The sequence below is a fragment of the Oncorhynchus mykiss genome, chromosome 3 (assembly GCF_013265735.2).
Source record: "Oncorhynchus mykiss isolate Arlee chromosome 3, USDA_OmykA_1.1, whole genome shotgun sequence".
Lineage (NCBI taxonomy): Eukaryota > Metazoa > Chordata > Actinopteri > Salmoniformes > Salmonidae > Oncorhynchus > Oncorhynchus mykiss.
Window position 1 is genome coordinate 4,533,924 of NC_048567.1, and position 21,465 is coordinate 4,555,388.

Below are 21,465 nucleotides of genomic sequence, written 5' to 3' on the forward strand. Positions count from 1 at the left end.
GATTTGAAGCAGCATTGTCCTCGGTTTAATCTACTTGATCCAACTGTTCATAACTTCTCTAAGCCTTCCCTTTCCATTCTTTAGTGTAACAGCACACTATAAGACCACACATCTAACTGCAATTCAGAGGTTTGAAAAATGCAACCATGCCAACGAGGTATTAACAGTTCAGCAATGAGGTAATGGGCGTAGCTCAGTAATACTGAGGTATGCCTATATCTTTCTGTATAATGAGGTATATATGGGGTGGCAGGTTGCCTACTGGTTAGAGCGTTGGGCCAGTAACCAAAAGGTTGCTGGGTCGAATCCCTGAGCTGACAAGGTAAAAATCTGCCATATATATATTTAACCATCATTGGTTTTTATATTCCAGGGGTCACACCAGCAAGGACAAAATGAAATACTGAAAAACTAAATGACAGTGATGGTGTGCCATTTTTATAAGAGTTATATTTATTACCTCAAATAGTCCATTTATACCGTTTGTTTTTGTCACAATGCCTTTCCTGCTGGTCACAAATGGCCCAGAAACAGTGTCATTTATCTCCTGTATAAGAAAAGGCACAAGCTACAACACTTGAGCAGTGTCAATGTGAATAATTCACTAAAACACCTGGAAACTCAACATCTAAAAAGTGGCCATTTTGGTTCAATCATTAAGAGGGTGTAACCGAGTAAGCCGTGTCTGGAGCCCAACGTCTCACTGGTCCCCCTGTACACCCAGCTGTGATTATTAAGGTAAAAGAGATATGAGGTGTGTCTGGCGAGCTGCATGCCTTCCAGCTCTTCTGGGGGTTAGAGCAGCTGGAGACCTACAGCTATGGTGCCTCACCAACTCACAGAGGAGGGCAGTGTGCCAAATGGCAACCTAGTCCCTATTTAGTGCACTACTATTGACCAGGGCTCATAAAGCTCTGGTCAAAAGTAGTGCACTATATAGAGATTAGTGTGCCATTTGGAAAAGAACCGAGCTCTCCTCGTAAACCAGCACTTGTGACAATGTGGCTCAACAGACAGGAAATACTGGCCCATTAGACACAGTCAGAGACATAGAGGGAGGAGAGTGGGACTTTAACAGTTCAAGCTATAAGCACAATATTAATAGCTATGAACAGCTAGTTTATAACAGGGCAGGCTACAGGTGAAAAAAAATGAATTCAATTTTAAACATTTGCATTTTTACTGGATCTTGATGTTCTGTAGTTAATAGCCACTGTGGAACCATGAATGACCTGGTTTGGTTATGTTCTCTCAGACAGAGACATTGTACATACAATAGAGAGGAACTGCTGTGCTGACTGATATTACAACGTCTAATGTGACCAACAGACTCACTGCCATCACAGTTCAGAGCAGGGTGAATGTGGGAGCAGCAGCTGATGGAATTCTATTTATGTGGAGCCTTTTGCTTTGGTTACTCAGCCATCTGTAGGCTACATGAGTGGGTCATCAGGCAACTGACAAGCAGCTAGGGGTTACTACAGAGAATATCTATTGAAAATACTATGGAGGCAATGGAGATCAACATCAATGCTGTCATTTTTAAATTTACTGGTCAGTTTTACTTTTTAAAATTATTTTATTTGCCACCAGGATAAAACAATATTCTTGCGGTTTCCCATGATTGACGCATTCTATTTTGAAGGAAAAAAAGCTAAACGGATGACTTTCTTTGAGGGAACATAGTCAAGGCCCAGAAGCAACGATAGACTTTTCAAACAACAGTCACAAAGAAAGGAACATGGTAGCGTCATTAGGGTGCCAATCTAAACCACCAAACATGTGCAGAAAGGTTGTTCTTCAAAAAATATCAGGATGAAACTTCACTACTCTTAGACCCCTCTACTCTTAGACCCCTCTACTCTTAGACCCCTCTACTCTTAGGAAAGTTAGTCTACACAGATTTCAATGATTTCTAAATGGATATCAGTAAATAGATTTAGACTCGGGTTCAGACACGGTTGAGATTAAATCCAAGTTAACCCACACCAATGTGTCTAATCTTCACTATGTTGTGGCCGAATGCACTAGTTGCCTTAGGATATATTAATCCTGGCATGTATTAATTAATCTAACAACAATGATGATTGCCAGTAGTTTCAAGTCACAATTCTTCATAGATGCCCTGAAAATAACAATTCTGATGATTCACCCAATTCAAGATGGTCAATTCCTTGTTAAATGTTTTTTCCCTTAAAGCTGAAATCACACGACTGACTGAACTGACAATGGTCACTGATATCAAATATTCAACCTGCCTATAGCAAACTGGCAGCAGCCATTTTGTGGAGAGAATCCATTTTACAGGACGAGTCTCAGATTACAACCTATTCGCTATTTAGTGCACCAGTGCCCTATGGGCCCTGGTCAAAAGTAGTGCACTATTTAGGGAATAGGGTGCCATTTGGGACTCAGCATACTATTGACCTGAGGACACTGGAGTTCTGAGGTACTATGTGGTTGTGACATGAGGTAAAAAAGGTTTTACAGAGGTATGGAGGCATATTTAAAAACAAAATGGAAAAATAACAGTTGCTGAGTTTATAAAAAATGTCTGACTCCACGTTTCCACATGTATGTAACACAGGAAATACATTGTTCTCAGCTACATTCTGGGATTTCACACGCTTTATGTCAACAGTAACAATTAGAGAAAATGTGTGAGCGCTTTCTGTGCAAATATCAACCAAATGTTGCTTCTTGTTAACTATACTTTTCTCTTGCATTGAGGTAGTTACTTTATCAAAACTCCACTGGCAAAATCTCTGCATCAAATAATAAAGGAGTACATTCATACACAGCTACATGAGGTAGGTATGATGCAGTGGAAACATTTCAAGAATGCAAGAAATTCCCTGAGAAAATCAGAGATTTTGACACACACATCAGGAGCAAAGACAACTATCGAGCCAGATACTGTCACTGAAGGCCTACTATAGGGTTCAAAATGTCAGCTTATGACAATAACCCCTTGTTGGCATTGGTTCATGTACTGCTTTGATTTGCTCTTTCAAAATAGAGGTAAAGCTGAGAGAAAAGGTCAAGTTTCAATATTACCGTCTCCATTTGCTGACAAAGACATTTACATCTGCTGGGTGTGTTTCAAAATCTCCTCTTCAATGTTTCTTTCTTTGCAAACCAGCAGACAAACTGCCTAGCCTAGAACATAATGATTCGGTTGTTTCCAAAGTCCACGGCAACAATCCTTCCGTCAGGAGTAACAGCTATACCCGATGGGCGATCCATCTGTCCAAAGCTGCTACCCTGAGTCCCCAACTTGCATAAGAAATTACCGTTGGTTTGAAACACCTGGATCCGGTGGTTCCGGGAGTCAGCCACCACGATGCGGTCCTCCTGGTCCACTGCTACGCCCTGCGGCCGCAGGAACTGACCGTTACCAGTTCCCTCTGATCCCAGGAAGCGGGCTGACTGGCAGTCCGACCGGATGATCAGCAGACGGTGGTTGTTGAAGTCTGTCACCACCAGGTGGTCCTCCTGAGTGAAGGCCACGCCTCTGGGGGAGTCCAAGTGTTTCCATAGAGCCCCCTCAAAGCCGTACTTGTTGAGGAAGGTGCCGTCCTGCCTGAAGAGCTGGATGCGGTGGTTCCGGGTGTCTGAGACGAGGATCTTTCCCTCCGAGCTGACCGCCACGTCCCAGGGGTAGCTGAACTGACCGGTCTTGGTTCCCTTCTCCCCGAACTTGAGGAGGAACCGGCCTTCAAAGGTGAAGATCTGGATGCGGTGGTTATCCTTGTCGGCGACGATGATTCTCCTCTGGCTGTCGCAGGCCACCCCAGCTGGTCGGTCCAACTGGCCTGGTCTGGAGCCCAGCGTACCAAACTTGTGGTGGAAGGAACCGCACGGCTTGAAGATCTGCACCCTGTTGTTGCTTCGGTCAGCTACGATTATGTAGCCCTCTTTGTCCACACACACCCCCCAGGGGCGACACAGCTGCCCATCTCCGTCCCCCTCCCTGCCGAACGAGGCCACCGGCAAGGGGATACCTCCATAGCTACGGCCAGACTTGACCAGCACTTTAAAGGGGCTGCCTTCGATGTGCTGGTTGCAGATAAGGACTGACACCAGATGTTCTCCTTCTACCTTGGGCAGGTAGCTGACCGTGTACAACCCATTCTGATGGTCAGTCACCTCAGCGTTTAGCAGGTTACCATCGGACGCCACCACCACAGCTGACACACCGTCCCCACCAGACAGCCTGAGCTCTCCATCATGATCATACCCCACCACAGTGAAGGAAGCCTGCTTACCCTGCAAGCCCTGACAAAGCCCCTCTCCCTGGGCCTTGGTGAGGGGGGCGAAGGCCCCGGAGCTGACCAGACCTAGGGACTGGATGGCGAGGAGCAAAGTCTGGTCGGGGGTGGTGAACAGGATGCGATCATCATCCTGCGGCAGTAACAGCTCCCTGAGGGCCTTCAGCTCTGTGATCTGGAGGAGCATGCTCTCTCTGGCCAGCACCAGGTCCAGACTACTGCCCTTCTCTAGGACCTGGGTTACTGTAGAGATGGTGCTGTCCAGCTTGGTCAGGTTCTGGTGCAGCTTCTCTAACTGGAGATAGAGGGACTTGGCTTTCACCTGACGGATATTCTCAACCTTTAGAGAGGGCAAAAGGAGGGAGAGGGGAAAGGGACAGAAGGGAGAAAGAAAAGATAGTTACACCTGTCAGGTTTTGTAACATTGCTGGAATGTGTAAATGTACTGTAGGTCCTACAGTATGATACTACTTAGCAGAAAACCAACTTACTTTCCACAGTAGTTCACACTCTCGTTCCTCCAGGGCCTTCTTATAACGCTGTGTGATGGCTTTGACCTCTGACTGGACCACCATGGCCTTCAGTTCCACCTGCTCAGCAACGGCCTGTGCTTTCTCAATGCTCAGCTGCAGGTAAATCATTAAGAAACTGCTTTAGTGGGGACAAAATGCAGCATGACCTTTGAATGGTACATTGACACATTATTCACAGGTTAAGTCCTGACAGTTTAAAACCTCTTTAGGCTAGGGGGCAGTATTTTGATGTTTGGATGAAAAACGTGCCCAAAGTAAACTGCCTATTTCTCAGGCCCAGAAGCTAGAATATGCATATAATTGGCAGATTAGGATAGAAAACTCTAAATTTTCCAAAACGGTCAAAATATTGTCTGTGAGTATAACAGAACTGATATAGCAGGCGAAAATCTGAGGAAAATCCATCCAGGAAGTGTTTTTCTGAAACTACTCTTTTCCATTGCAAGCCTATCCTCCATTTAAAGGGATATCAACCATATTCTTTCCCTATGGCTTCCACAAGGTGTGAACAGTCTTTAGACATAGTTTCAGGCTTTTATTCTGAAAAATGAGAGAGAATGATCACATTGCGTCAGTGGATAGCCAGATGTCCTCAGATTTGTGCATGCGCGCCAGGAGCGCAACCTTTTCTTTCTCTCTTCTATTGAAAAGGCTACTGTCCGGTTGAAATATTAGCTATTATTTATTGTAAAAACAACCTGAGGATTGATTATAAAAAAACATTTGACATGTTTCTATGAACTTTACGGATATTATTTGGAATTTTCGTCTGCCCGTCATGACCGCACGAGCCTGTGGATTACTGAACATAACACGCCAACCAAATGGAGGTTTTTGGATATAAAGAGAATCTTTATCAAACAAAACTAACATTTATTGTGTAACTGGGAGTCTCGTGAGTGCAAACATACGAAGATCAAAGGTAAGTGATTCATTTTATTGCTTTTCTGACTTTCGTGACCAATCTACTTTGCTGCTAGCTGTTTGTAATGTTTTGTCTGCTGAGAGCTGTCCTCACATAATCGCATGGTTTGCTTTCACCGTAAAGACTTTTTGAAATCTGACAGGCCGGCTGGATTAACAACAAGTTAAGCTATGTTTTGGTGTATTGCACTTGTGATTTTATGAAAATGAAATATTTTTTTGTAATTTAATTTGAATTTGGCGCTCTGCAATTCACCGGATGTAGACGAAAATGATCCCTCTAAAGGGATCGGAGCGGCAAGAGGTTAAGACCTTTAAATAGTGAAACATTGTTCCTTATCAGATGCAGGAGGTCAGTGTTTCTCAACCTTTTTGCACCAGGGACCAGCAAGCTACTGGTTATCATGAGACTATGGTGTAAACGGCTCTCCTCTCCTCCCCTCCATATCAGTGGAGGAATTGATGAGTGACCTCTCAAAGTCTTTTCAGTATGAGGCCAGCTGGTTGAGTGAATTAAATACCTCAGACTGGCTCCAGTACCACTGCTGGAGAGAGGCTGTTGACCCCAGGCCAACACAGCAGCTGTTTTCCAGACAGTAGTGGGTCCTCATCATGAAGTCCCCCTATAGAGGCACCTCTGGTGGATGTAGGGGTTGGAACTAAAGCTCAGAGCGTTAAGTTAAGACTGTGTTAAGATCTGCTACCAAAATGCTTAATCAGCAGACAGGCCTTTAACTGTAGGGACAGTGAATACAAGCATGACTAAGTCTCTTGGGATAAAAATGTCTGCTAAATGGCCTTGATATAAAGTGTGACTGACTAGGGCAAAAAGGTTAAATTAACTTCTCACTAGGTGGGAGCTGACAACCGTCCATAACCTGATGCGTCCCGGCAGGACTGAGCTCAACCAATGGAATGAGGGGTAGGGTGGTGGTGTCAATCAGAGAGAAAGCACCAATGACGTCATCTATAGGGGTAACAAATCCTGGTTCAGAGGTTAAGGGGGTGGCAGAACGGGCAGAAAAAGGCGGCAAATGAGATTATGGTGTTTTAATGTAACCCTTTAGGTCAAAGGTCTTCTACCTTTCAGGACAGTTCTACAGCTCGGGCTTTGTGCCATTCAAGCCCATGAACAGTATGTGTGTCCCAAATTGTACCCATTGTCTATGTAGTGCACTATTTTTGACCAGGGCCCATAGGGAACAGGGTGCCATTTGGGACACAGCCCATGAGATCTCTTCATAGGAGATCATGGATTATCAGGCTGGTCCTTGTCATAGTACAGCCTCTTCACAGGAGCTAAAAACACTCAACCTAGATTGAGTTAGCAGCATTTGGTGAATTAGGTCTTCAAGTTAAGTGAGCCTCAAAACACCAACTGAGTGTCACAGAACTGAAGGGGGTAGGGGGAGGTGTGTTTTTCTATTGTGTTTTGAGAAAGGGGAGGGGCATACATATTTCATTGGCATGTGAGTGAGTTGGTTTGGGGGAAATGGGAGAGGGGGGGGGGGGGGGGTGTATGGGGACAGGGTGGGGGAAGGAAGCGTCTTCCTAGAATTCCTCTCCATTGTGTCCGTCCTCCCAAAGCCATCCCGTTCCCAACACCCTTCACTCTCTATTCACAGCTGGAGGACAACCCACCTCCCAGCCAGCCGACTAAGAAGGAGTGGCCTAATGTTCTGAGTGGTTGTCCGCATCCCAGGTGACACCCTATTCCCTTCATGGGGCAGACACCCTATTCCCTTCATGGGGCAGACACCCTATTCCCTTCATGGGGCAGACACCCTATTCCCTTCATGGGGCAGACACCCTATTCCCTTCATGGGGCAGACACCCTATTCCCTTCATGGGGCAGACACCCTATTCCCTTCATGGGGCAGACACCCTATTCCCTTCATGGGGCAGACACCCTATTCCCTTCATAGGGCTCTGGTCAAAAGTAGAACGCTATGTAGGGAACATGGTTCCATTTGGGACACATCCATAGTATTAGAGGGGCTATAAATGGGCACTATGGCCTCTCTCTCGCCCGCTCTCCCTCCCTCTCTCCCACTTCCATTCTCCGGGCCATGTGAGGCTGGAGTGATAGAGGACACTAATGATCCATTCTGCTCCTGATGGCGTCAAGTCTCTGATTACAAACTGTCAGAGCTGACTAGTGGTCGTCACACACACACCAACGTAGAGTCCACGCTGTATAACCCCCTATAGATCTATGTAGAGTCCCCTCTGTATATCCCCCTATAGATCTACGTAGAGTCCCCTCTGTATATCCCCCTATAGATCTACGTAGAGTCCCCTCTGTATATCCCCCTATAGATCTACGTAGAGTCCCCTCTGCATCCCAGTACCCACCTATACAGCGTGCCTGCCCTGCATCCCAGTACCCACCTGTACAGCGTGCCTGCCCCGCTGGGCGTCTGCCAGCAGCTGGATGGTGAGGGTCCTGGAGTCCTGCAAGGAATCCTGGAGGTAGAGGAGGCTGTGGCCTGAGTGACAACCCACACTGGCCTCCCTACAGACAGGCACGGAGCACGTATCACAGAAGAAATGCAGAACCTGCAGAGGGACAGGCACAGAAGCAGACAGTCAGCAACAGAACCTGCAGAGGGACAGGCACAGAAGCAGACAGCAACAGAACCTGCAGAGGGACAGGCACAGAAGCAGACAGTCAGCAACAGAACCTGCAGAGGGACAGGCACAGAAGCCGACAGTCATCAACAGAACCTGCAGAGGGACAAGCACAGAAGCAGACAGTCAGCAACAGAACCTGCAGAGGGACAGGCACAGAAGCAGACAGTCAGCAACAGAACATCTATCCTCTCACATTCAGCAACAACCAACCGCAGCCAGTTCTATTGTTACATTCTGTACAGTATCTAACATGTTGACTCGGGTCCTGACGATTTAATAATAGTAACAATGACATTAAGCTGTGGCTCTGCCTCGATCTGCACAATGATGTACTGTACGGCATCACATACTCAGTGTTTTGGACACAGTCCTGTCTAAAGCAGAGTAGAATGAAAGAAGAAACAAGGGTAAGAAAGAATGGAAGAGAGGAAGCAGGAGTACAGTGGTGTGAAGTACTTAAGTAAAAATACTTTAAAATACTACAATAGGTATTTTTATTTTGTATCTATACTTTATTTTTGACAACTTTTTCTTCACTACATTCCTAAAGAAAATAATGTACATTTTACTCTATACAGTTTCCCTGACATCCAAAAGTACTCATTACATTAAGAATGCTTAGCAGGAAAGGGAAATGGTCCAATTCACGCACTTATCAAGAGAACATCCATGGTTTTCTTAATATAAGGAATTTGAAATGATTTACACTTTTACTTTTGATACTTAAGTATATTGAAACAAAATACTTTGGCTTTCTCACGTAGTATTTTACTGGGTGACTTTCACCTGAGTCATTTTCTATTAAGATACCTTTACTCAAGTATGACGATTGGCTACTTTTCCCATCACTGCAGGAGTGAAAAGGCAGAGCGTACAGGATAGGATGGAGAAAGCAGGGTGAGTGATGCAGGCCAATCACTACATTGTATAGAGAAAGGAGGCCAATAAACAATTACATTGGTCTGTTGCCAAGAACATCAATATTTACAATACAGAGCCCCTAAAGATGTTTATCTTAGATGTGTTCCTATGTATTACCACTAAAATGTATGTATGTGTGGCACGTATCCAGAAATCCATTCAAGCACTGTGTAGTACTTAGCTAGTACATGTCTCTATAGCAACAGTCATAATATCATTTGGTGCTGGTGTGGGGACATACTCTGACGATACTAAGGTTTAACGCAGAGGTGAAGTTGTCAGAGAGTTTTCACAATGAGAGTTCATTTAGACTGGATGCTCTAGAGTTAGTTCTGAAGATTCAGTACGAGAGTGTGTGTGTGTTTAGTCCACTCAGCACCACAAAGCCCTTAAATTAAATGATGGATCACTCAGCATGGGTCGGGGTACATAGCTCACCCATTGGCCCCTTCCCTCTTCCCAGTGAGCCATTTGAAAATGTCAACGGATCTATCCGACAGTAATCACTGAGGCGGATTCCTCTCAATGAAATGACCAAATGAAGGAGTTCGGAGGTGCTTTCTGTTCCCCACAACAAAGGCCAACCATCAGTGCTGACTAACACATCTAACACAGCCCTCAACACCACGTTTAGGACTTTGGTAAGGTTTTTTTTCAGCTGTTTGGCCACACATTTTGTCATGCTGCAGCAAACATAAAAATGTCTAAATTAATGACGGGTATCTTGGGTTATCTTCAATTAATTGGGACTATTTTGATGAAGTTTATACTGGCTACGGGGTCTCAAATCAACAAACGGTAATATTGACGTTTTTTTCACGTTTTTCAAGCGAAGGTCTTTTAAAGGAGTTTGCGAGTACACTCATTGGGTTTGGGCTAGCAGCCAGCCCAACTGAAGTATGCTGATGTCTTTAGCCCCCAGATCAGAGCAGCAGAGGAGAAAGATGGCAGCCAAAATAATAAGTTTGTTATTCAAAACGGTTATTACGGTGACCGCAGTCATTTGGCTGGCCAATTACAGTCATCCAAAATTCCCGTGACCGTTACAGTCCTAGTGTTGTGTTATCGTACCAGAGGTTGTGATCCTGTATCTATCAGCATCACAGAGGGAGGGGGAGGAATAGAGGGGCCTTTAAACACCAAACTGCCAACAGAAGTGGCCAAAGTCAGGATGCACTTGGACTTCTGTGGAACAGGAGAGCTGTTATCACGTCCATGTTATTTCATGTGTCTGAAGTGAAAAAAGGGGACAATGGAACCATTCCCTGGGATGGTGGACTTCATAACACATCCAAATCAGAAAACATCTAGAATTATGATTCATCAGAATCTCAGACAGTAAATTCAACTAAGTTGTTGCTTCCTCGCTAGCCTGTAGATCTACTGGAAGTGTAACGAGGGACAGAATAATGCAACATCCCAGAATTCCCACACAGGGGTGATGTAAAACACACAGGGAACATGGAGCATGCAGATCAACACAACCCGAGGGTGCCCTGTCCGTGCTAATCCGGTTTCCCAGAAGTCACACGCGCACAGCGCTATACACACACACACAGCCAGGCTGAAAACAGTGTGCAAGACCACCATATCAAGACAAATAGGGTGACAATATCAGCTGAGAGAGAGAGAGAGAGAGACAGAGAGCACCATGACTGAGTGCGTACCGCTCTGTCCAGCAGTGCGCAATCACACTGCCCTAACCCATCTGGACAAGAGGTATACCCATTTAAGGACTGCAGCTCAGCATTTAACACCATAGTACCCTCCAAACTCGTCATTAAGCTCAAGACCTTGGGTTTCGACCCCACCCTGTGCAACTGGGTCCTGGACTTCCTGACGGGCTGCACCCAGGTGGTGAGGGTAGGAAACATCTCCACCCCGCTGATCCTCAACACTGGGGCACCACAAGGGTGCGTTCTCAGCCCTCTCCTGTCCTCCCTGTTCACCCATGACTGCGTGGCCATGCACGCCTCCAACTCAATCATCAAGTTTGCAGAGGACACTACAGTGGTAGGCTTGATTACCAACAACGACGAGACGGCCTACAGGGAGGAGGTGAGGGCCCTCGGAGTGTGGTGTCAGGAAAATAACCTCACACTCAAAGTCAACAAAACAAAGGAGATGACTGTGGACTTCAGGAAACAGCAGAGGGAGCAGCCCCCTATCCACATCGACGGGACAGTAGTGGAAAAGGTGTTAAGTTTTAAGTTCCTCGGTGTACACATCACGGACAAACTAAAATGGTCCATCCACACAGACAGCGTTGTGAAGAAGGAGCAGCAGCGCCTCTTCAACCTCAGGAGGCTGAAGAAATTCAGCTCGTCACCAAAAACACTCAAACTTCTACAGATGCACAATTGAGAGCATCCTGTCGGGCTGTATCACCGCCTGGTACGGCAACTGCTCCGCCCACAACCATAAGTCTCTCCAAAGGGTAGTGAGGTCTGCACAACGCATCACTGGGGGCAAACTACCTGCCCTCCAGGACACCTACACCACCCGATGTCACAGGAAGGCCAAAAAGATCATCAAGGACAACAACCACCCGAGCCACTGCCTGTTCACCCCGCTATCATCCAGAAGGCGAGGTCAGTACAGGTGCATCAAAGCAGGGACTGAGAGACTGAAAAAGAGCTTCTATCTCAAGGCCATCAGACTGTTAAACAGCCACCACTAACATTGAGTGGCTGCTGCCAACATACTGACTCATCTCTAGCCACTTTAATAATTAAAAATTGGATGTAATAAATGTATCACTAGTCACTTTAAACAATGCCACTTTAAATAATGTTTACATACCCTACATTACTCATCTCATTGTTATATACTGTACTCTATACCATCTACTGCATCTTGTCTATGCCGTTCGGCCATCGCTCATCCATATATTTTTATATACATATTCTTACTCATTCCTTTACACTTGTGTGTGTATAAGGTAGTTGTGAAATTGTTAGATTACTTGTTAGATATTACTGCATGGTCAGAACTAGAAGCACAAACATTTCGCTACACTCGCATTAACATCTGCTGACCATGTGCATGTGACAAATAAAACTGGATTTGATTTGTTTGTTGGTTTGGGTGTTCTTCCAGTAACATGCAGGACTTGATCTCTATGGCTCAGCCTCTACAATAGAACACTACAAGCAATACACCAAGTTGTTCTGTGTGTAGATGACCTCCAGTTCTGATACACTAGGGTTGCTAAATTCCTGTAACTTTACCGAAACTCACATGTTTTTCTACATTCCTGTTTGGAGCGTTCCTATATTTCCTGCTTATTCCCTCCCGATTCCAGTGATCTTCCAACCAGGATTTCTGGAAAAGTTTTTGGGGAAGTTCCCAGAATTTCAGAACCCTAATAAAAGAACTGTGCCTCCTTATGGACTGACCATGAGCCAGAACACATGAGACGTTTCGGAGCCCCTCGCTGTCTAGGAATAGGGCTTCCATCCCATCCCAGAGAAAGAGCTGCTTTGATGCCATGCCAGACATTTCTTGTATATAAAATTATGAAAGCGCTTCCATGTGAGCTGTGCGTGTGTGGGGGGGGGGGAGACTAACTTACACCCCCCCCCCCCCCCCCCCCCCCCACCCCCATATGAGCCCCCTGGTTAATGGTAGAGTGAAGGAACTACACAACTAAAGGGAAGTGTCATGGACACATCTCTCTTTGACAAGCTCTAGCTCTACACTGATCGATGTGTCCAACACTTCCACACAGCTGTGACTGTGTGTACACCCATTCTGTTTCCTACAATGGTGATATTCCATCTGTACTAAAATGTACACTCAGCAGAAGAAGAAACGTGACCCACACTGAGTGAATCACCCTTCTACTTCCCACTGTTCATCAGAAACACAATCTGCAGACCGTTCCAACTGCTTTCTTTATGTCCCTGGACTGGACTGACTGCTCCATCTGTCTTCTTCATACAACAGCATTAAATGTTCAGACATATGTTCCACTGACTCGCCAGCCGTGCTGCCTGCTTTATGGCAACACAGAGCCAACGTTCCAAATGGCACCCTATTCCCTTCATAGTGCACTACTTTACCTTAGGGGGCAGGTCAAAAGTAGTGCACTATCTAGGGCATAGGGTGCCATTAGGGACGCATAAACAGAGTTATTTTGGCTAGACATTGTTTTGATATTCCCAATGAGAAGGCTGGGCCCCATTGTTAATGCAATATCTGATGTCTGACGCCTTGTAGGACCAGCAGGGAAACCAAACGTCCACTCTGTCAAGTTAAAACTATTTTCAAAGTCTCTTCAACACAGAGATTTACAGTCACGGGGAGAAAAGATGTACAATTCCTTTCATGAAAAGACCTGAGTCCTGCCAATGCAATGGTTGTTAATGTGTAGCCTACAGTAGAACTTTAACGTGTATTAAAGATTTGGTCTAGAACTAATCAATATGGACAACATCTGCAATGTTCATCCACCTTCAGAACCAGCTGAACTAGCAGGAATAGAGCTACATTAGAGAGAGAACTTTCCATGGGAATAAAACAACAGATCCCCAGTTCTTCTGTCTGGCTTCTAATTCTGTTACATAAGAGGTCTATTAGTAATACTGCCAGTCAGGCCTCCCTCCTCAGCCCTAATGAAGACCGTTCCACATTCCTGATGAAGGTCTGGTCCTACCATAGGAGGAAAGGAACCCCTCTCTCTCTGGTTAGGTCCTAAGCTGGGCCGGGGATAAACTGGGGCTGGGCCAGGGCAGTTTTCAATAGTTTTCAATATCAAAGCACCGGGAGGGGCTCCCTCTCTCACATGAAATGGGTTAAAACTGAAAAGGAGAGGCACAGGGAGGAAGAGGAAGAAGAACTGAAACAGAATAATAAAATAGTGACTGAGGTTGGTTCACAGAGGAGATCCCCAGCTAGACAGAATTACAAACCAGACAAGATTCCTCACGAGTTCACTGCACTGGTAGGAGCGATGGTAGCCAATCACAGGCGGCAGCTGGCACCTTAATTGGGGAGGACAGGCTCATAGTAATGGCTAGAAAGGAATACATGGAATGGTATAAACCACATCAGACCCATGGTTTCCTTGTGTTCGACACTCTTCCATTCTAGCCATTATTATGAGCCGTTCTCCCCTCAGCAGCCCCCTGTGTAGTCAATGAGAGACGGACCCCCCCCCCCCCCCCACAGTTAACTGTCTAATGTACTGTGGAATCATTGACTGAATGTTCATAGCTGTCAGTGTAGTCAATGAGAGACGGGCCTCCCCCCCAGTTAACTGTCTAATGTACTGTGGAATCATTGACTGAATGTTCATAGCTGTCAGTGTAGTCAATGAGAGACGGGCCTCCCCCCCTCAGTTAACTGTCTAATGTACTGTGGAATCATTGACTGAATGTTCATAGCTGTCAGTGTAGTCAATGAGAGACGGGCCTCCCCCCCAGTTAACTGTCTAATGTACTGTGGAATCATTGACTGAATGTTCATAGCTGTCAGTGTAGTCAATGAGAGACGGGCCTCCCCCCCAGTTAACTGTCTAATGTACTGTGGAATCATTGACTGAATGTTCATAGCTGTCAGTGTAGTCAATGAGAGACGGGCCTCCCCCCCCCAGTTAACTGTCTAATGTACTGTGGAATCATTGACTGAATGTTCATAGCTGTCAGTGTAGTCAATGAGAGACGGGCCTCCCCCCCAGTTAACTGTCTAATGTACTGTGGAATCATTGACTGAATGTTCATAGCTGTCAGTGTTGTCAATAACGGCAACAGTGGCTTTTATTTCAGTGACTGAGACAATATCTGAAAACGCATGAACCTATAGCCTGTAGCAGTGTCTCATCAGATCGTCGTGACATTAGATGAGTTACAGACAGAGACTAAACTGGTTAGTGACTGAGACAATATCTGAAAACACATGAACCTATAGCCTGTAGCAGTGTCTCATCAGATCGTCGTGACATTAGATGCGTTACAGACAGAGACTAAACTGGTTAGTGACTGAGACAATATCTGAAAACACATGAACCTATAGCCTGTAGCAGTGTCTCATCAGATCGTCCTGACATTAGATGAGAGTTACAGACAGACTAAACTGGTTAGTGACAGGATGGGAGTGTCATCACGCAAAAGACTTCTCTTCTAACCACTAACCTCTTATTGTCCTGTTGATTAGAGGATGAGTTAGATGCATTCCTCTAAAATGTCATTAAGCTGCACAGCAAACTAGGTTGGCTATCCAAATGACTTAAGGCCTAAACATACCAGCAACTTTCAAATTTCCTCATTATAGAATAATCAAGTCTTCCTATCCTAATGTAATCTACAAAAAGGTTTGGGTTAGGTGAGTCTTTACTGAACGTTCTACACCGTCACCACATGGCAACCAGTGTGGCCACGCCCTCGTAACCCCTGACCCCAAGCCTGAGGGAGAAAACAGACAACAGCAACAATGCAGTGACGGGCTTCCGTCCCTTCCACCCTGTGACCTTCTGTTGGAATCAAAGTCAACACAGAGAGAGAGAGAGACAGAGAGAGACAGAGAGAGAGAGACAGAGACAGGAGAGAGAGAGACAGAGAGAGACAGAGAGAGACAGAGAGAGACAGAGAGAGACAGAGAGAGACAGAGAGACAGACAGAGACAGACAGAGACAGACACAGAGAGAGAGACAGAGAGAGAGAGACAGAGAGAGAGAGAGAGAGAGAGAGACAGAGAGAGAGAGAGAGAGAGAGACAGAGAGACAGAGAGAGAGGAGAGAGAGAGAGACAGAGAGACAGAGAGACAGAGAGACAGACAGAGAGAGACAGAGAGAGACAGAGAGAGACAGAGACAGAGACAGAGAGAGACAGAGACAGAGAGAGACAGAGACAGAGAGAGAGCACAACATTCTCTCAGCTTAAACATTGAATGGATATGGACCTCCTACTAGTTCTGACCAAAGGCCATTCACAACTAGCAAAGGGAAACTGTTTTTTAGACAATAAGTTACATAAGGTATCGTAGTGAGTTGAGTTTCTAGTCAAACGGCTGGCAGGAAAAATAAATACAAATCTAACCAAAACTATGTCCACACTATGGCACTGGTCAAAAGTAGTGCACACTATGTCTGAGGTGGCTAACTTTAACCTAACCTATTTGTTGTCATGGCTATTCAGATGCTGGATTTCTTTGGCTTTGCCCCACTACAAGGCAGGAATGTTCAACCATCTCACTGAGCTGGTGTTACAGTGTTCTCTGTAACATTCAACGTTCTCACCAGAGACTGTAGAGAGAATTAGTAGACAAGAGGGTGAATGGGTAGAACAAACATAAAGTGTGTGTGTGGGGGTGTGGGAATACAGAGAGAATGTGTGTGTAGTCCCATCCTCAACATGTCTCCCAGAGGACTGCTCTGCTGAAGGCTAACGTCACGACATTCCGACTGGCCTTCCACTCAGTAAAGTCTTCCTGTATGTTTCTCTATTGGGATCAGGCACTCCTACACCACACTATCTGCACCGGAGTCAGGACAGGAGTGTATTGTCTCACGTCTGCACTGGCTCCTGGCAACTGTGTCAGAATGGCACCTAGTAGTGACCTCAGAATGGCACCTAGTAGTGACGTCAGAATGGCACCTAGTAGTGACGTCAGAATGGCACCTAGTAGTGACGTCAGAATGACACCTTGTAGTGACGTCAGAATGACACCTTGTAGTGACGTCAGAATGACACCTTGTAGTGACGTCAGAATGACACCTTGTAGTGACGTCAGAATGACACCTAGTAGTGACGTCAGAATGACACCTAGTAGTGACGTCAGAATGACGCCCAGTAGTGACGTCAGAATGACGCCCAGTAGTGACGTCAGAATGACACCTAGTAGTGACGTCAGAATGGCACCTAGTAGTGACGTCAGAATGGCACCTAGTAGTGACGTCAGAATGACGCCCAGTAGTGACGTCAGAATGACGCCCAGTAGTGACGTCAGAATGACACCTAGTAGTGACGTCAGAATGATGCCTACTGACGTTAGAATGGCACCTAGTGACGTTAGACAATGGACAGGAGTGAGGGACTGCACTGCTGCTTAGTCCAAGTACACCCCAGCAGAGACACTGCTCCAACTACTCTCCAAATGTACATTTATATCATATATTATTTATCCATGACTTTGGTATTATGAGACTGAGAAATTGGTGTTATGAGACTGTGATATTGCTATGGAATGTCAAGCCCAAATGGTAGATCCCATTTGAGTTTGTCCAATAACACCCAAACCCACGTTAGGCTTTGAAGAGGTGTCCAATAACACCCAAACCCACATTAGGCTTTGAATAGGTGGTGGGTCAGACCGAGGATATGGGAGGATGGGGGCTATCTCATGATGATATTAAACAACATTACTGCTGTTAGATGGAGAAACTTACCGCATTGTCATGCTCTCTGTCCTGAAAGACAGGCAGCAGAGAGTAGCTCGACTGGAAGGAGGACCGGCTCAGAGTGGCAGTAGCTGTGTTGTTAGAGTTGTTGGTTCGGTTCCCCAGGTGTTGGTGAAACAGACTCTCCACTAGTCTATCAATGAAATGGTCTTTGGTAAGCCGGACCCTCTGGTGTGCCCATACACAGTTGTTACAAAGGTACTCCTGGCAGTCTCGGCAGTGAGAGGTAGCGGGATTGCCCTCGTTGCAAGAGCTGCACAGGGGCTCTCTGCTGTGTCTGTGAGACAAGTTGTTGCCCCTGCTGCTAACAGTGTTGTTGATTTGCTCCTCAGACAAATTTACCACGGCATCCAACATGTTCTTAAATAAAAAGTTTGAGGAGGGCAAGGCATCTACTCCTGATACGGGCATTAGAACCTTTAGGTCACAAGTCGGGCACCGGAGTTTCAAGGGGTCTTCGGGGTTCCGCTGGCCCTCCAGACACTGCCTGCAAAAGGCATGGAGGCATGGGAGGACGTGGAGCCTTCTGGAGGATGAGGTAGATGAGCTAGTTGAGGTATGAGACGAGGACGAGGAGGTAGAAGAGTTGGAGGAGAGTGGAGCAGAGGAGCAGCACAGTTGTTTGCATAGGGGGCATGTCGTCAAGTCGGAGTCAGGGAATGAAGCCATTTGCACGACTGCTTTGGAATAGGGGTATTTAAACCGGCATTTAGACATAGCCTACGGTTGCCTTTGTAAATAGATGCAATGACGATAGACTAGATTAAATGGTTCTATTAAATGTTGCTCCTATTGTGCAAAATTGGTATCCACTCACTGACACCAAATAAAATGTGTAACTGATTAAATAGGTCTGCCGGTGAAGGACGTGCGTTTGAAGGAAATTGGAATGGCAGTCAACGTCAATGAAAGCTCTTTGAAATAGAAACAACTTCGGGTCTTCCTTATTTGCATACATAATTCACATTTTACGTGTTTTGCGTATTGAAATGTGAGAGTAATTATAACTTAATATTACAGAGTTGTATGTTCTTGTTTACGTCAATGCTGCGGGGAATAAACCAATATTGTGGCAAACATGAAATCGGCTGCGTGTCCCCCACCCGAATTCTCCCCAAGCACAGAGAAGGGCCACTGCCGGTTTTCGTTATCAATTCCTCTGTTCATTTACGCACAAACGTGTTAACAGTAAGTGTCCGCCCAATTATTCTAATCCACCATCACAACTCTTTCAAATGTAACCAACCATGCGCATCAAACAGAGACTGTTGAAGGCAATTAAATAATGAATCCATTTGATGTAATAAGTTAGCTCGATACTTGCGCGCATAAGATCAAATAGCCAAACAGTTGCTGAACAGTCTCCCAAAAAGGATTTGTTACTCTATGATACCTTCTCTGAACGAAATGCTCTCTGTGATGCATTCGTTGTGCTTCATAAAAGGCTGCACTTTCTTGAGATCAAATGTCCAGCGTTTTCCCCTGGCTTTCCTTGACCATCAGCCAGCGCAGAATGAATCCATTCGTTCCGTGCAATGAAGCGTTCCATGGAATTGTGTTCATTTGCGCTTGTGCACGCGTTTTACGCATGTTAAACTGAACCACATATCAAGAGGTACAACGACGGTTTTACTATATATGTGTATGATGTGCCATGTTAACTGCAGGACGTGAGTTTCTCGAAAATGCCCTGAATGTCTCTAATCCTACAGCCGTGAGCATACTTCCGTTTCATCACACGGAAGGGGACTTGGCTGGGCAGTTACATACTAGCGTCTCCCTATTCATGCCATTTTAACAGTAACATTTTAATTGGAAATGTTACAATATAGTATGCAATATGTCGTGGCGTAGACCTCAAACAGCAGCTGTGCAAAAACAAGGGATCTATTTAAATAGTTTAATTTCCTGGAAAAAATTATAGACTGGCTTTAATTTCATTTGACACTTTTGAGACGATTCCATTGGTTCCATGGTACCAGGCAAACTAAATCAAACTTTCTCTCTGGCTTGTGTATTTAAAACAACTAAAAACGCAATAATTTGTATTTAAACTGCAGTAAGTAGCCTAATGCTAACGTTTTATTTAAACAACTCTAATGCCCACTTTGAATGTGAACAAATAAATTACTGATCATGATCGTATCCATTCACCCTGTCTCAGACGGACAAGCAATGCTTACTCACGCATGCCTCTGTGAAGGCCATGCCATTGATGTTGTGCTTTGGGTTCAGTCTCCAGGAATATCTCACACACACAGACAGTAACCAGGACAGGAGAACCCCAGTGAGGTTTATCCTTTACATGTTGGCAGTCCAAAATAAGCAGTGGGATGCCAGCCTGGGTGACAGAGCTCTGACCCCATTATCCAGTCCTGGATAAGGAGCTGGCCCCGCCCAATCCTGCTCAGAGGAAAAACCCAAGAGGCTACTAGACCTGGGGCACTATGGAAAGAAAGAGTCAAGAAGCGTCAGTGTTGGAAATGGCCAAAGACAACTTGGTTGTCCGTCTAACCAGACGAGATCTGAACCCGAGTCTCCAACGGGAGGAACCAACCAATCTTAACCATTACACTAAGAGGACAGTTCCACAGCACTTGTGTTGATGGCCGGGGTAGGCACGGCGTCGACTTCTAACGTGCATGTCTCCCCTCCCTGAGTCATATTAAACTTGGGAAATGAAATCTGTGAAAGACTCGGAGACATAAAACATGGGAATCACATGAACACCAGTAATACTCTACCAAGCCCCAATCAATATCTGAATGTCAAATCAAAAGTCACGGGTGGATAAACATGCTACCTTTCCTGTTATTTAGGTTGCTGGGACAATAACTTCAATGTCCCTGGCTACTTCAAAGTAGATCATATTTCTGGCTCTGAACTGAATGTTATGATCATAATGCCAGGATGTATTTTCTGGTTACTAAAGGAAGCGAGATGACGCTGGGAAAGAGAGTAGAGTGATCAGAAACATTCAGTTCACAACTAGAAATATGATCTACTTTGAAGTAGCCAGGGACATTCAAGTTATTGTCCCAGCAACCTAAATAACAGGAAAGGTAGCATGTTTGTCTTCCCATTACTTTTCATTTGACATTCAAGATATTGATGGCCCTTGTTATTTTACAGAATAATGGCCAACTTTATTGCACTTGATTAAAACCTTTACCACAGTCACAAGAGGGCCAAACGCTGGTCAGGTCGCCACCTCTTGTCATGATCCAATGGGGTAATTGATAGTGAACGCCCCCCTCCCAGGTCTGAGAAAACGCATCAGAGCAGGAGCAGTATGGTAATAACAGTGCGTTAGAGCTAGCCTGGTTGTTGTCTCTGTTCAGTAATAACATTCGATTCCTTACCACTCTTGTCATTTGCCAAAGACGAGTGGGAAGGAGTGGAATGTTAGTTCTAAAGACTGGTACCCAGACTATGTTAGATCAGGGAGGTATGGTAACAACAGTGGGAGCTCAGGTATAAATCATTAAAGGCTTTCCTGTTTCAAAACAGTCTGATTTAGCATCATGACCTCTATGGCTTTAATGGCAACACTCAAACTCAGAGGGGGTTCCTCTCTAACTAGGAGGAAGTGGCCGATCAGGATCAGCTTGCCATAAACCAACCAAACCCATATCCTGCACAATGAAGAGGCAGGATGACTAACACCAGCACTGCTAGAAGGATCGGTTGTTTCTTTGAAGAGGCTGTTCTGACCACTGATTTAAATAAACACATTATCTATCTATACAGTTCTGGCTCAGTATACAGAGGAGGGAGGGACTTC

At 45.3% G+C, this 21,465-nt stretch overlaps 1 protein-coding gene across 1 annotated transcript; it reads right to left on the minus strand.

Annotated features, from left to right (window-relative positions):
* Positions 1-1,559: 1,559 nt before the first annotated feature.
* On the minus strand, positions 1,560-19,471 carry LOC118944829 (E3 ubiquitin-protein ligase TRIM71-like). The gene is made up of 4 exons (XM_036966268.1): positions 17,670-19,471; positions 8,120-8,287; positions 4,763-4,897; positions 1,560-4,611 (listed from the first exon to the last, which is right to left on the minus strand). The coding sequence occupies exons 1-4, from the start codon at positions 18,396-18,398 to the stop codon at positions 3,160-3,162; spliced, it is 2,484 nt and encodes an 827-aa protein (XP_036822163.1). The 5' UTR covers positions 18,399-19,471; the 3' UTR covers positions 1,560-3,159.
* Positions 19,472-21,465: the final 1,994 nt, after the last annotated feature.

Coding starts and splice junctions, on each gene's coding strand:
- LOC118944829 (XM_036966268.1), bottom strand. CDS start 18,398: ATGTCTAAATGCCGGTTTAAATACCCCTATTCCAAAGCAGTCGTGCAA. Junction 8,288..17,669: donor ACAGAGAGCATGACAATGCG/GTAAGTTTCTCC, acceptor GTCCCTCTGCAG/GTTCTGCATTTCTTCTGTGA. Junction 4,612..4,762: donor AGTGTGAACTACTGTGGAAA/GTAAGTTGGTTT, acceptor CCCTCTCTAAAG/GTTGAGAATATCCGTCAGGT.